This window comes from Xiphophorus couchianus, chromosome 18, assembly GCF_001444195.1.
Source record: "Xiphophorus couchianus chromosome 18, X_couchianus-1.0, whole genome shotgun sequence".
Lineage (NCBI taxonomy): Eukaryota > Metazoa > Chordata > Actinopteri > Cyprinodontiformes > Poeciliidae > Xiphophorus > Xiphophorus couchianus.
Genome location: NC_040245.1, coordinates 7,863,100 through 7,879,744, shown reverse-complemented (window position 1 = coordinate 7,879,744; position 16,645 = coordinate 7,863,100). Strand labels below are relative to the sequence as shown.

The 16,645-nt window shown below is 37.9% G+C and overlaps 1 protein-coding gene across 7 annotated transcripts in view; it reads left to right on the top strand.

The window, feature by feature from the left end:
* nbeab (neurobeachin b) overlaps positions 1-16,645 on the top strand; it is a 229,300-nt gene that overhangs the window by 109,902 nt on the left and 102,753 nt on the right. For all 7 annotated transcript variants that reach the window (XM_027999172.1, XM_027999168.1, XM_027999170.1 and 4 more), the window contains 5 exons: positions 1,217-1,649; positions 9,042-9,202; positions 10,430-10,556; positions 11,911-12,038; positions 16,369-16,430. In XM_027999172.1, coding sequence (XP_027854973.1) covers positions 1,217-1,649; positions 9,042-9,202; positions 10,430-10,556; positions 11,911-12,038; positions 16,369-16,430 — 911 coding nt within the window. The remainder of the gene's footprint in view (positions 1-1,216; positions 1,650-9,041; positions 9,203-10,429; positions 10,557-11,910; positions 12,039-16,368; positions 16,431-16,645) is intronic.

Genomic DNA, 16,645 nt, shown 5'->3' with positions numbered 1-16,645 from the left:
GTATGAATGTCGGTTGATCTTTTCCACATTGCAACCACAGACTACAATGTGTTTTATTAGGAGTTTAGAATGCAGACCAACACAAAGTTATTATGTGGTTATGAATTTGATGATAAGGATATGAAAGCTGTGATATGCATTTGTATCCAACCACTACCATTCACTGCAGTAACAGTAGGAGGGCTTTTTTTTGTATGTTTCAACTCACTATGCTCATCTAAACACTGCCATTTGAGTCCTTCGCAAAATAGCTCAAGCTCAGTGATATTGAATAGAGGGCATCTGTAGACTACTGATAAACAATATGGACCAAAATCTTTATAATGGTGTTTTATGGCATTTATTACAATACTCATTATAGTGACAATAAAAAGTATTTGCTACAGTATTTTTAACAATACGTTTGCCATTGTATTCACACCTATAAACACAAATACTGGTTCAAAAATGATCAAATTATCTTTATCAAATGGGTTGCTTTGGTACGTCAGTTACACATAGTAATGCATTTTATGGCTAAACCGCATTTAATCATATTTTTGAATGTTTTTATATTTAGGGAGGGTCTCATAGAACCAAAGGCAGTAACATTAATAAGGAACTAGGTTTTGGCCAGATTTGGAGGTTTGCAGTTCTCATTAGTTAAATTTTACTATTATCATGATAAGTCCTAATTATTAAGACATTGCTTTTTATCTTTTTTTTTTTCACAGAAACACAAAAGAGCACAAAAATCATTCATCAATATGGTAGACATGAATTAAGATTAAGATTTTGCCACAGATTCAAATTTGAATTTAAATCTTGATTTCATCTGGACCCTTCTAACATTATAAATATTTTTAATTTAAAGCAGTCCAGGTAAATATCTGCTCATTCTACTGATTGGTTGGTGCAGATGGTTGCATTTAGGGTATCAGGTTAAAGGGCCCAAATTCACAACACAATGTACATCAACCCAGTACTACTGTATTTATTTTAGAAATAAAATACATTTCAGAAAATCAAACCTTAAAAGAAAGCATTGAAATTTGTTGTTGTAATGCTTCAACATCTGTAAAAAAAGTTCAACAGGCAGCAATACTTTCGCAATACACTTCTTGTTGCCATAAAATTGTAGACTGTATGCATCAATGGGCACATTTTTTGGCTATTATTCATTTTATGTATACATGTCGGTGCCTGAAACTCCCTAATTTGTGTCTTTCTTCTACAGAAACACCACTTTCATTCACAAGCAGTAAGGAGATTTTTTTGCCATCTGAAGACCTTCACATAGAAACCTCCTTACCCCACACAGACTCTGGGATTGGGGATGAGCAGGTAGCCAGCATCCTTAATGGGTCTGGCCTGGATCATAAAGTGGGAGGAGTTAGTGCTGTGAATGCGCTCATTTCCACACTTTCCTCTGAGGTGAAGAAGTCCCAGGAGATTCTGTCTGAACCCTCTAATGTCGAAGTGCTCAAATCGTCCTCCTCCGTCATCAGCATTAGTCAGTCCAAGAAGGGCATTAATGTCAAGGAGATTTTGAAGAGCTTGGTTGCCGCCCCGATGGAGGGTGTGGAGGCTGGACTTGAGCCAGTGTCCTTCCCAGACTGTGCTGCAAAGGCCCAGGCTGTGCTGCCAGTGCAGTTTCAGTCCTTTGACAGGTGAGATGTTGAGTTGGCTACTAATATGCAACTACCTGAAAATGACAGCCAAATTATTGCAAATGTATCTTATTTTATTTATTGATTTCAGAGTAAGAAGGTCACAACCTGGATTTTTTGAGAGTAGGCATTAAACATCATGTATATTCTCCCACTCATCACTGTTTTGAAACTCTGATCTAATACTTTGGATTTCATATTTAAATTCAAGCATTGTTTTCCACCCATTGTTTTGCACCAGTTATTAGCTACTTGAAAACTTTTTTTCTTGTTTTTTTGGGGTGAAAATTGTCATGTTTATGTAATGGTTTTACTTGGTGTATGCTTAGAATTCACTTTTTTAAAAAAGGGTTTTAGTGGCCTTTATTCATTTGTAACTGGACAGGAGAAAGGGCAGAGAAAAAATGGGGAAACATACATTGAGAATCGTAACCTCTTCTCAACCAGTGAACCATGTGGTGCCCCAAATTTGATCATGGTTTTGAGGTCTAAACTGATCTTTGACTAAGATAGAAGAAAAATTCTAGAATTTGGTATAAATATAGGCCTGTCGCGATAAACGATAAATCAATTAATCGTATGATAAATTAAAACTATCGACATCATTTTAATTATTGGCATTATCGTCTCTTCCGGCCCTTTTCTCGTTCTGTTAATGACACTGAATGAAAAAAGGCTCAACTCCAGTGCTCTCCACTGACTCCTCCCTTCCTCATTTCCTTAGTGTAAAGCCCAGCGCACACGAGAGATCACACATTAGCCGACAGAAATCCTAGGTATAACGGTTCAATCGGTTCGTTCCTGCCGTGTGGTGTCCAACAATGGGCACAAAATAATGGCTACAAGTTCAGTAAACTAATTTTAAAACCAGACATTAATCAATGCTTTACTACAATCTTCCTGCAATGCATGTGGCTAGTGTCAGCGTAAAGTCCTGACTGAATGAAAATCATTAGAACCTATTTATGTCACGTTAACGAAGAACAGCTGAAAAGTTACCGGGTTTATCAACTGCAATAGCAATTTCGCTCCAACTCCTCCTCTTGTCATTTCTATATTCTTTGCATGCTGAATAAACATTAATGTTGTTTCCACACATCATCTCCAATGTCCGCTGGACTTCGGGTTGCACAGTGTCAGCTGTTTGGGATTCCCCTCAATTTCCCCTCAGACAACACGGAGGAGAATCCGCGCTTTCTGATTGGCTACCTGTCACATTCAACAACGGGGAAAACCCCTGATTTAGATCGGAGCGGTCACGACGATCTGCCGTAACACACCACACAATTTTAGAAAGACCAACGTCCCAAGATTGTCATAAGGGGAAAAATAGGAGCAAAAAATCTTGTAGTGTGAACTATTGCATGAGGTAGTCGGATATGCCCATCTTCTCTATTTAAATCTAATGATTAATGAAGGGCAACATAATATACAGACTTCATAACCTACACTCTTTTGGTTGAATGCAGTATTTATTTCCACTTTAGCTGTATGTTTAGTTTTTATGCAAGTACATTTTTTTATTAATGGAGACTGAGAATCCATTTATTTTTGTTTTTGGTTGTTTTGTTTATTTTGTTTATCAGTTCCAGTGTTAAGAGTGTTAAGCTTTATTTTTAGAAAATAAAGCGTATCTATCTTTGGCAAGAAATCCTATGCATTATTATGTCATTTCCATTAAATCAGTGTAAAAAGGTCTTCAAACAATATTATCATTTATCACAATAGTTTTTGAGACAATTAATTGTTCAGCAAAATTTGTTATCGTGACAGGCCTATATAAATATGTTTAAAACAATGGCGTCTAACTCTGGTCTGCACCAATAAGGGCCCTGCATCATGTTTTAGATGTGCCCCTGCTCCTATACTGCTGTATCAAATGACTGAATTACCTTTTCAGCATATCATCAAGTTCTATAGAGGACTGATGATGAACTATTTCTGAGTAAGTTTTTTGAACTGGGGGGACAACAAAAAAACATGCTGGACTAATTGGTAACCACTGGTTTAAAGTATAAGCATCATGCTTTTCATTAGTTAGTGACAATCTAGGAAGCATGAAAATCAAAAGAGATTTGTGGTTGTTGATGAACCTGGATGCATGTGGTCTCTCAAGTCACCGTAAAATTGTTATCTTAATCCATCAGGATTATCTCAGGTATGCAGGGTGGCAGTAATGGTTTCCAAGATGACTGGAGCACATTATTTATTTCAAGCCCACTTGTTTTGTGCTCTTTCTCTTCACCAGGAATTTTTTTGTGTTTGAAATGGTCTCTCAAGCACTGTCGTGGTGTTTTAGTTTATTTACATTCCTGGATTAGATTGAACCGCACAGTAATCTGTCTGGATCTGACTGTTTACAAACCTGCTGCTGCAGGGATTTCAAGCTTGAGCTCCCCCTGATCCCAGATTCCTTCTGGCTGTTTTTTTTAGCTGCTTTTGCACAAATGTTCTATTTCTGCCACTGATTTAACATTGTTTATGACAAATTCAGCAAATACACACCCTTGAAGAGTGAGCAAAACACGTTCTGAAATGAGAGCAACAATGGACACTTCTTTGTCCCTAATGTATTCTGTTGTTGAGCTTGGGCTAGGTGATCCTGATGAATGGAGGGGGAAACATGGAGGAGTATGTGGAGAAAGGACAGCTGACAGGACAGGGGTCTCTTGGGTGTTGATGACAGATTGAACAGAAGCGGCCACAGAACACGCCATGGCCGGCCATCGTCCTCACAGCTCACATCCATAATGGAAGCTGGCAGCCTCAAATTAGTCACCGCAGCAAAGTGTATTATTTTTGAAATGCTTTCACACAAAACCTCCTGACCACATTTACAACTTTGTCTAATGCTTCTCATGTCACTCCCCCCTCCTGGTTCTATTTGCTGTGTCTAATTGTGTGCCACCTGCCAGTGAAATGAGCTGCCAACCATGGAAAGGTCTTTCATTTGTCTGTCAGGGAAAAAGTAGATTGAGAGTGACAATATCAAAAAAAGAGGAAAAAAAATGCCTTGGAGTGGAGTGCAAGGGGGCCGTCTGTCATATAGAGAACACGTTTAAACAGCAGAGCAACCAGACTTCCACTTGACCTGCAAGAAATACAGTAAAGACATACCTCAATAATCCTCCTTTTCCTTCCTTTTGTCTCCCAACCTTCCAGATTAGATTTACTATTGGTCCTTTAATAACGCATGAGAATATATATATTTTTCTTTGTGTGCAAGTGAAATGTAGTGCCTTGGATTCATGCCCTTTGCACATGTTCTCATTTCAAATTTAATTTGTTGTTTTTATGTGACAGACCAACACAAAGTAGTGCATTATTGATTTGTTTCTGAAGAAGGTATCACAGCATAATGATACCTCATCTTTGCTCCTCTGTGGGGATGATGACATATTTTTTTGTTCATAACAGTCCAAAAGTCCATTCTGGCCTCATCTCAAAGAATCTTCCACATCTTTTTTCATGGCCCATATGGCACTTCTGACAGACTTTTAAACTGGACTTCTTAGGGCTTCTTTCTATCTTTCAAAAATGTCTTTTTTTTTTCTTTTCCCTCCTCCATAGTGACCAGATTCGTGGAGGGCATGACTAATAGTTGAACAGATTCTCCCTCCTCTGTATTTTCTCCAGAATTACCATAAGCCTTTTGGCTGCTTCTCTCATTAATGTTTTGCAGCCTGTCAGTTTAGTTGGATGACTGGTAGATTTGCAGTAGTGCCTGGAATTGTTTTTTGGATGCAGCTAGTTCTCCATAATGTTCAAAGCTTTGAATATTGTTGGATAATCTAGCCTTGTTGAAAACCTCTCCACAACTTTATCACTGACCTGTTTTGTGTGGTTCTTAAACTTCATAATACTATTTAACTTTTGCCTCGTTTGGTTTTGTATTCCTGTCCAATGTTGTTTGGTCATTCTTTAACTGGCTATGGTTTCCCTTTGTGCAACTATCACTGAATTATTTTAATATTTTTACCTCAGTTAGTTCCTTACTTATTGGTACTAATTGAACTCATATGGACCCAGTTTTTACTAATTCTCGTCACTTCCCTCCTTTTATTTCCTTACAGGTTTCCTTTATGTCCTCCCTATGTTTTGTTGGGCATCTTTTTCATTGCTAAGTTTCTATTTAAATTAAATATTCACTGAGATTGACCCTCCTGGTCTCTTGTCTGCACTTGGCTCTCCACAATCAGTCGATGCTTGTCCGTCCGTAACAAAGTGTGAAATAGTTTGCTAGATGTGAATACTTTTGTAAGGCACTGTAAGCACAGTGCTTTACATTTTCTCAATGTTTCTTAATAAAGCCCTTTAGATTAGAATCTTCTCTGGGATTTATAAAGGAAATATTTCTTTGGTTACACTTTCAGTTGCCATGGACTTCATTAATATTCACTCTGAGATTAATCCTTGCTTTATTCTCTGCAACTCAATTAAGACAATCCTATTAATAAAATATGTACTAGATAATCTATACATGATTCATGAGCACTAGACTTATGAATTATTCATGAAAAGAGGTCTATGTTTTAGCAACATCCTGCTGATCTAATCCAACATCTCGGCCAGGCAGAAAGAGATGCTTGCTTCTCCGATGACTTTGGGAAGCAAAAATAAATTCACACATGGTTTCTGCAATTAATAACATGCTGGTGTTGGTCTGAAATCTGTCAATTTAACAGAGTATAACTGTAGATAGCTGTACAAAATAAATAACACTTGTCATCAGTGTTCTTCAGAGCACAGCCTTATCTCTGATGGTATAAATATTTTAGTAAGCTCTCAAGCACTTCTTGAATATTTCTTCTTTATTATTCTGTGGATTTTGATCCAAGTTTCAAATAATTTGCTTTACTGCTGTTGTCTGTGTAAGATACATATTTGGCTGTCCACTGGGCAGCCAAATATGTTAATGGTATATACAGTTTTTGTAGCTCATCTACAAAAAAAAAAAAATACTTTGATAAATAAAATATCAATGTTTTAACAAACTTGGACAAAACTTGCGGTGTAGTAGAGGAGAATATGGGCAAGTGGTAATAAACCACCCAAAAATGGTTTGCTTCTAGCTCAGCGTGCTTCTTGCTCGTGATCCGGGAGATGGAGTGTGGATATAAAACAGCCACAAAAGACGACAAAAGTGTGTGTTGTTTTGCAGACGGAGGATATCTGGGGATTTGCTTCAGATGACAACAGGCTTAGCTTGTGACAGTGCAAAGGCCTGGCCTTTGTCACCCAGAGTAACTGCAGGATATTGAACGAGACATTATCTGGCACCTTCACAAACTCAAAGGCCAACTGCAGACCCGATAAGGACAAGCTTCTCTTCACTGTCAGGGAGCTGCAGCAGACCCAAAGTCACTACCCTTTTTTTTTAAGTCCTTGGCAAGAAAAAGACTGCATGCGAACAGTACTTTGAGTTACTAGGCTGCCTGTTTTCTTTTGAAAGGTCATGTGCAGGTTTTACTTCCATATGCTTTCTGTCACTTTTTTTATTTATAAATGACCTGTCCTTTTCCATTTTTAGCAGTATGTGATGTATAGTGTAGTACTTTCTATATATAGAAAGGAAACCATAATTAATTTCCTTAGTGTTTTTGTGTATTAAATTAAAAAAAAAACCTTTTGCCCCTCACAAGTTCTAACTGTGTAGATAATTGAGGTAGAGATAATTTAATTTTCTAGGGCTTTAACCGTGAGAGCTAAAAATAAACTAATTTAATTTACAAGTAAGATTAATTATTTTTATTTTTAGAGCAAAGATTTATGCGAGGGTAAAATACACCACCTCTGTGAAGCAACTCATTTGGTAAAGGTAAATACCTTATTTATTTATAGCAGCCTTCACACTTATTAGTCCATCTGGGAAATGTGTGTAAAAGTCTGGAAATAATTTATATTTTAATTCAGAAGCATACACCATTCAATCTCACCATTTTTTTCATTTTTGAAAATACACACAAAAAGTGTTTGGTATTTTAAGGGACAACAGTGAGAGGAAATTCTAATTTATAGTGAGAATTTGCTGAGATTGATCACAAAACCACAAACCTTGTTTTATAGAGCTTTTAGTTGGGAACGTTTTAAGTTTAACATGTTAAAGATCAAAACGCATCTTCATTACTTATTTTTCTTTTTGTTTTGTTTTTCCATTTTATTTACTTTCCTTGGATGGGGGTGAATCCATAGTCCTGGAATTAATTTTTTTTAGTTTTTGTTTTTTGTTACTGTTGTCAGTGAAACAAAATATATTTAATTCTAAATCTAACAACATACAATGAAACTACAAAAAATATGCACGTGCATTTAGGCTTTCCTTTTTTGGGGGGGAAAAAGGCTCCTATCCACGGTCCTGTTAGTAATATTCTCACAGTTGCTCTTTTGGAGTTATTTGAATGTTTTTTTTTTCTTTTTTTGCTGTCACAGAGGGACGCTGGTAGCAAAAAGCAGATGTAGAGGAACGAGAGTAGCTCAAAAGCAGATCTTTACATGCATTTACTTATGTCTCTTGTGTAGAAGCAAGTGTATTTTTTTAAATGCTATGGGTTAAAAGATGCGGTTACAAGTCAGGATGTTTACTTTTCACATGCCCTGCCTAATGAGTGGGCATGCTTAGGCTGTCAGACTCGAAAAGCAGTAAGACATGAAAAACAAAACTACTTTCTTCTGTTTCTTCCATCACCTAGACATAATAATTTATTTATTTCTATTTCATGTAAAATATTTCCTTTTTTGGAACAAAAGTTAAGAATTTTAAGTAATTTTTAAAGGGTACAAGTCCTATGTCCAAAGTTGTTTGGTAATTAGGTTTTTATTTTAATTGTATGAAAAGGGCACTCTTCATAGTAAATAAAAACCTAAAAAACAAACAAAATTGAACTAAACACGATAAGGTACAAAGATGTATAGAAAGTAGAGTTGAAATTAGTTTGAATAAAAGGAAATGCAGTTATAAACATTTAAATTCTTAGCATTAAAAGTAAAACCACAATTAAATAAAAAAAAGTTATACTAAAATGTTGGACTGGAAGATACTTGAAAGACTTTCTATAAAAAAATGCTTAATCATTCTTTGGCCATTTTTTGTATATTAATTTAGTTAAGGAGTTTTTTATTCCCTGTAAAAACATGTTAGTTTCACATAAAGTTCAGCCCCTTTTTTCGTCTAGTTTGTGCCATAAGTTAAACCACATAAATATTTCAGTCGTGTTTAGTTGTGTTTTACAGTTTGAGTCTTTCTCAAACTGTAAAATTATATTAGGTGTTTTATGCTTTCAATCAGCAGAGATTAAACCTGCAAATTTCATTCTATGTGAAATATTTATTTAATGTCCACACACTTTTGTTCTTGTTTGTATGAATGGCACACATTCCTTGTGTTTCCTGTAGGAGTGTGGTGGTTCCTGTGAAGAAAACCTCCCCTGGCAGCTTTGCGATCAACACACTGGGATCCAGCAGCACCAGCACCTCCCCTGGGCTTTCAAGCTGCAGCACCCCCAACATCTTTGCCGCTGCCTCTGCAACCCCTAAAAGCATGATCAACACCACCGGTGGGCATAACAAAAGGGACTTGAAGTAGACATACAAAATTTAATAAATCTACATTCCATATTTGATAGTTAATTTTAGATGATTGTCACTTTAGGTGTGCTTTTCATCCTGGTTGCCCCACGTTTTTTTGTTTTCTTTAGGCCACAACAAGAATAGAAACAAAACTGGCCATTTTGATCTCTTGACCCTGTCTTTGCTATCTAAAACCACTAGATGGCTCTCTTTGCTTTCTGTTCCCCAAGATCCTCCATTGTCCACAACCAACTTCAAAAATACCGTTCTTCACACATTACTGTACCTCCTCTTGCCCCAGATTGAGTCTGTTTGTAATATACTGTAAACTGAAGCCTTTCTAAAAGTGAGAATGAATTTACACGCATATATTTGAAATGTCAAATGTACCCCTGCCAGATTTCATTACCTGCCTCTCTTGCTGTCATGCTGATTTTCCTGGCCCTCTTCTCTGGTGAACTGGCTTCACCTTAGAGCTTATGTTGTCTGCTAGTCTCAAAAAATATTTTTAACACCCAAAGCATTCGGAGCTTCCCCACAAGTTCAGTGTGCTAATTTTGGAAAGAAAGTGTCCCTCTCCTTTATGAGCCCCTGGCTCAGGAATGTGAGAAATGTATCCAAATAAAAAATGTGCTTTCTTTTAGCTAGAACCCCACATTTACACCCAGACCTCGTGAGCTTCATTTGCCTGATTTTTCCCTTTTAGGGAGAAAAGTTTAAAGGTGACCATCTGCTTTCGTATAAATGTGATGCTTCACATTTGAATAGGTGTCCTGATTATCACAGCTTTAATTAAAGGTAATTTAGTTGAGGAAATAGTTTTAGTAAATATATTAATTTTACAAAGTGAATCTTCGACACATTTTGACTTAGCTACAGACAAGAGGGAAACTGATGATTTTAACTGTTGAAATTTGAACTTTTGAGAATTGAGCTGAAGTCTACAGGGTGCCAAAATTTGATTTTATTGGAGCTATATATATGTATATAGGTTTTGTGTTTTATAGTATTAGAATTTTAAAATGTGGTGTAACATTTAAAATTAAAAAGTTTACATTTAAAACATCCATCCGTTCTTCCATGTCTGCTTAACTTTGCAGATGGGACATCTGAAACCAGACATCTAAAACCTATTAAATTTATTTACATTGAATATAGCTAGGAATAGTTCTGCTCTTCATAAATGTCGAATACTTTTTTTTGTTCCCCTGCAGGCGGCGCTGAGGCGGCCTCCGCCTCTGCATCGTCTTCCACCAGTTTAGTCAACGGCGCGACGAGTAAAAATCTTCCTGCCGTGCAAACCGTGGCCCCCATGCCTGAAGACACAGTTGAAAATATGAGGTACAACTTGTCTTTTTAACCATTTTACCGTCCTGTGTTGCTAACTCAGTTTGTGTCACTGATGGACTACAAAGTTGGGTGTGTGTAATGAATTTTTTATATGTATTTATTTATCCTAATTGTGTGATTTTATGTATTTAGAAATCCCCATTTATGTTTATCAAGCCTGACATGTGCATAGCTTTGCACATATATCTGGTTAGGACCTTGTCTCACCTCCGTACATTCAATAGCTACAAAACAAGATCTTTCTCCACAGTCCATCTTTGTCCAAGTGTTATGCTAGAGGAATAAAAATTTGGTTTCCATGGCTGCAGTAACACTAAGTCTACCTAAGTAAGTAACACTTAGGTAGACTCTGAAATCGATTATATTCTTTTCCTGCTGCAGATTGAGAGGAGAGTAAAGCACCTATGCCAAAATATGTGCTCCAAAAAATAAATAAGTTAAAAAAATACATTTCTTATATATATATATATACATATACAGTTTTTCTAAGATATTCTTTATTTGTTGGTGAAGCATTTTATCTAACAAGGGTTGCATCTTCTCTTTCCGTCTTTATCTTTTGTGAAATAGACCATAATCCACTACCTAAAGAACTGACACCTTCTGAGCCCAAACCCTTTAGCTCTCTGACAGGATTACAGGCAGCCTACGGAGAAGCAGGCCCATCTGTGCGAGTCACCTAAACCTTCAGCTTGCATCCTCCGTTTTATGCCAATGTGTTATGCCTATGCTGTGTTTTCTCAGCTGGCTGTGGGGCAGATTACACTACACATCCATCCAAATCCTACACCAAGCCTTGCTGTCTCTCTCTGTCTATCTGCTTTTTGCTTGTCTTAGGAAAGAAAACAAGCTACAGCTCTCCTCAGGTTGCCTTTTTTTATCTTTGTGTGTACACATAAGAGCACAGAGATAAGCTGAGGCTCGACTCGCATCTCTTTCTGTATTCAGTCTGAGTTGAATAGCTGCATGATCGCTGATTTTCTGAAGGTGTTCAGATAACGTCAGGCGGACTCATGGAGTGACTACTGTACGGCTCTTCTTCTCCAGTCCTGAATTACTGTGATCTCCCTTGTAGCCCTGGCCACATGTCTCTCTAAAAAATCAGCTAGCTGCTTAAATGTGTTCACACAACTTGTTATTGACATTTCTGTTGATGGCAACCACACTCGTGATATTTGCCTCCTCCACAACCCTGGAAAGCTGACTAACTGCTGGCAGCATTGTGCTTGTTTGCCAATTTAGTAATTTCTTTCTGACTATAGCTTGATATGATGTTACAACATTATCTTCATTTTGTTTCAGTTTAACTGTACTCTTTTGACATATTTTGGTGTTCATTTTACAGCATTACTACAAAATTAGAGAGAGCATTGGAGAAGGTGGCTCCCTTGTTGAGAGAGATCTTTGTGGACTTTGCACCCTTTCTGTCACGGACTCTGCTGGGCAGCCATGGACAAGAGTTACTAATTGAAGGTATGGTTGTTGTATTTTAAATGCTGTCTGCTTTCATGTCTCTGTCAGCCTCCTGTTGTACAGTATTAATTTGACTGGCTGCTCCATCGATGTGTGCACCCTCAGCAGAAACCTTGGACGAGAAAGTCAGTTTTTGCACACAAGCAGGAGTTCCTAACATTTCATCTCCTATGAATGTTTGGTTTTCTTTGTCACTCCCTGGATGCAGTTGTAAAAATGAAACTGGTTTATTTTTACAACCAAACAAATAGCTTGTGGTGCCGTGTTGCTTTGTGCTACATCCAACCATTGAAAACTTGTGTCATATATTTTCTGGCAACTCATTTAATAAACTTTAAACATTATGAATAAAATATTTAGCTTTTTGTGTGTGCAATGCTTACGGATTTGAAGGTATCCCAACAATTTTAATCGTCCCTAACCTTCAGTTTCAGTTGCTCACTGCAAAATTACCGTACACAGAAAAAAACACATCTATGCCATGTCACGGCTGCTTTAGCTTGAAATCATGTCAGGACTTTTTGTGCCTAACCTCATGAACTCATATGAGAGAGCGCTTACACACTGCTCCCCAGGCTTTGGCTTGCATTCACAAGATCACGATGGCACTTCAGTCGGCATGCACATGTGCGACACTCCGTCTGCAAATGTTTGCCTGCACAGTGCAAATTATATTTGTGGACTTTTTTGGCCTTTTAACTTACAAGCCAAAATAATTTTTGATCCTATCTAATTTTCCAGCTGTTTTCTCGTAGAAGTAAACTTAAACCACTCGTACTCTTAGCAGTAGATGCAGTGGAGTGAAGCCAACTGAAACAATGCGCTCCTTTGACGTTTTTAGAATTCCTTTGACAACGCATGTGTGCTTTATCTAGATCATAAATTAAAATAAATGTAATTTCTATGATATTTTTTTTTATCTATTTTTTTTTTTTTAGTTTGTTGTTGACTCTGAAAATCGAAAAGTAATCCCCTTTACCAAACCAAACTTCATTTCAAACATTGCACCAACGAGACGTTTTACTCTCGTACAACACGGTTGCACCACAAACATGTTGAGAAGATGTCTTGGATTGACGTTTGGCTGAGGCTTCTTGCTCAATGTCAAGAGGGAGGAAAGAAAACTCAGGTAGCAAAGCTTTGACAAGTGTGAATATGTCTGTTACCCTTTCACTCACAGTCTGTCAGCAGACTGACCAAGCTGACAAACCAAGGCTGATCTCGGGCTGCAGACTGTAACCCCACAAACAAGGTCGTAGATAGACAGCTGGGTCCTCTGCGCTCTTCACCAGACATGTTTAACCCTGTCTGAGTCTCTGAAAAGCCCTTTCTGTTCTGGATTAAAACAACTTGATCTGAAATAAGAAGTACACAGATTCCTCACTTACACTTAAACGCTTATAGAATGCTTAGCTGTGTTGAGCCACCTCAGAGTGAATTCGCCGTGGCCTGTTTGTGCTCATGCTGATGTTGTACTTTCTGTTTCTCTCTCTACTTTTCTTCCTGGACCTTCCCAGGCACACAGTTGAAATACTGTGCTGCAGTGCAAAGGCGCTCCATTTACTAGTAATTACCGCCCATCCATCACTCTTTTGATTGCCTTGGGTCAAGCCCTCCTGTGCCCCCTGTGCCCCGTTCCCTCACCCTGTTCCTTCACCCCCTTTTCAGATGCGTGGTCACTGCAGCAATTATGTTGAGTGCATTAAGAGCTTTGCACTTGGAGTTGGTGGGTAAGGGCTGTGCACGAACACTGCTGCTGTTGTGATGCCTGCCGCCTGCTTCTCGCTGTCCCTTGAGTGGCCCAGCCTGCCGCCACATCACCCCACAATGCCACATTCACCCGTGCCTCAACCCTGCGCTGTTTACAGGAAAGGACTGGCAGGGAGTGTTTAAATAGAATGCATTTAGTTTGTCTACCAGCACAAGGCCAGGGTCAGTCGGCCACCTGACTCCCTTGTCAGACCGGACTGACTTATGGCTCGCATGTCACTGCTATAACAAGGGGTCAAACGTGGCACTCCATGTACAAGAGAAGGGTCACTTCCTCTTAGAGTACTTGCAATATGTTCCTTTGGGTAGTTTCCGCTGTTAAATGGAACAAGAAAAAGACACCTCTAAATGATCAATCCATTTTTATTTTGCTATTTTTTTGTATTAAAAATGGATGTTTGTAGGTGTAGAAATTTTATCTCCATGTTAATTTTGCATCTTCAACTGCAATAAATTTCAAAACGAGTTTTCAAGGTTTTAAAGTATCATTGCAGTGCTACTCTCTCTTTTTTCCTCTACTTTATTTTCTGTTTAGCTGACGCAGATTAGCCCTTTTGCACATTTAAATTTTAAACTTTAACGTCCTTTTTTGGGAGGTAGATTATTTTTGTCAGATTTGTTGCACTGATTCAATTTAAGCACAATGAAGTCCAAACAGTTCCTAAAAATTTTTGCAATTGCGAAACTGATATTAAGTATGGAGTGCCTTGCAAATGTATTCATACCTTGATTTTGTATTTCACAATTTGCCGTGTTACAACAACAAACGACAATGTGTTTGGATAATGGGTGAAATACCACCAGAAAACATTGCATAACTGTGAAATGGAAAGACAGAAATACAACTTGTTAGTGTGGTATGTATCTGTGTTTAGCCCAACTGAACTAAGTTCTTTTTAGGATTGCTTTTAACTGTAATTGCAGCTGCAAGTAATTTTGGGTATATTTCTACCATTTTTCCACATCTAGAGACTCAAAATATGCTCTTGTATGTTAACCAGGACTCAATCAGATTGAAAAAGAGGGTTTGTAACAGAAATTTTCAGCACTTGACATAGATTCTCAATTGTATCCACCTCTGAACTTTGACTGGATCATTCCACCACATTAAAATACTTTGATCAGAATCCTTCCATTCTAGTTCTTGCTGTGATTTTAGTGAGTTTTGTTGTTCTGGAACATGAATTTCCATACCAGTCTCAGGTTTATGCAGAGTGAGTTACATTAAAAAGGAATGTGTCACACATACAATTTAGCATGTAGGCCAAAAATGCCTAAAGGTTTTAGTCTCAACCTTATTTTCTGTTTGCTGTCTTCGCTGCATTACTGGTGCAAAATTACAAACAGGACTTTTTATGGCTTTCTTTCAGTAACGGCTTTCTTCTTTCAGTTGTCTTGTCGACAGATTCGCCCACTTGAGATGTGGGTCTCCTCAGCTCCTTTAGAGGAGCCACAGGCTTCTTGGCTTGTTTTCTGGTTAATGCTCTCTCTGCCCAGTCTGTCGGTTTACGTGGGTGGCCATGTCCTGGTAGGTTTGCAGCTGTGGCATACTATTTCCATTTTTGGATGATGGACTGAACCTAATATTATGTTATATAATGTAACTCTGCTTTAAACTTGTTCACAACCTTTTCTCTGACCTGTCTGATGTTTTGCTTGGTCTTCAGGATGCTTTTTCCTCTATAACATTCTTGCATAAACATCTGAGGCTTTCATAGTTGCATTTACTCAGAAAATATGTTATTAATGAAGTGGCTTCTTATGGTTATTGGTTACAATGGATTTTTATTTAGGAGCATGGCAGTGAAGGGGATTGAAAGCAAATGCTTTTTTTTGCAGTAGGTGTTTTAAAACCATTCGTCACTTTTCTTCGACTTGAAAATTCTGTTCTACTTTTTACAGAAAATTGGTAACACACTAAAGCTTTGGTTGTAACAAACTGTGAAAATGTTCAAGGGATATGGACACTTTTGCAAGGCTTTGTAGTCTCCTTTATCACCCAACCTCATATTTTGAACCAAAGCACAGGTACGATATTGAGTTTTAGTCTGCCTCATCTTTAATTAGTCCTTGAGAGTTACTTTCACTGCTGATTGCACCTCTCATGATTCTCTCCAGGTGCAGCAGAAAGGCGCAGAATATAAAACCAGTTGCAGGCACCGTTTCTACAAATGAGCTTTTCACACCTGTCCATGTTTCATTAGAGTTGTCTGCTTCGGTGGCTCACCGTCTGCAGGACGGAGGCTGGGGAAGAAGCTGTGAATGTCTGCTGTGAGCGTGTGGAATGTGTAAATGTAGATGTGGTTGTGTGAAGAATGCTTATCTGTTACAGATGTTGCTTAAATAGTTTAATAGCAAATTGGAAACACAGCTAAGAGTTTGAAGCCAGATTCAGTGGTGAATCCAGGTGAAATTTTAATGTATGTGCTGCATTGTTTATCTTTAAAACACGATCTTCTGTCTTAACTAATGCAGTAAATATTGATCCTTAAAGATTGTCTGTTTGAAACACGTCTATCTACTGATTCATATCTATTCTTTTCATCTGCTGTCTTGATAGGTCTCGTATGTATGAAGTCAAGCACCTCAGTGGTGGAGCTCGTCATGCTTCTTTGTTCTCAGGTAAAAAAAAAATATATATATATATTTCTCCATCACTCCTTGAAAGCCTTTCTTTTTTTCTTTTTCCTTTCCCTTGGAGTGCAAGTTGTCTTATTTATCTTGGAGCTTAACCTGTCCTGTGCATATCATTTTAGTTCGCTTTCTCCAAGCAAACTGTCCAAGCCAATCAGAGACATACAGCTTCCTGACAGCCCAATGACTTTCTCGCTACACCC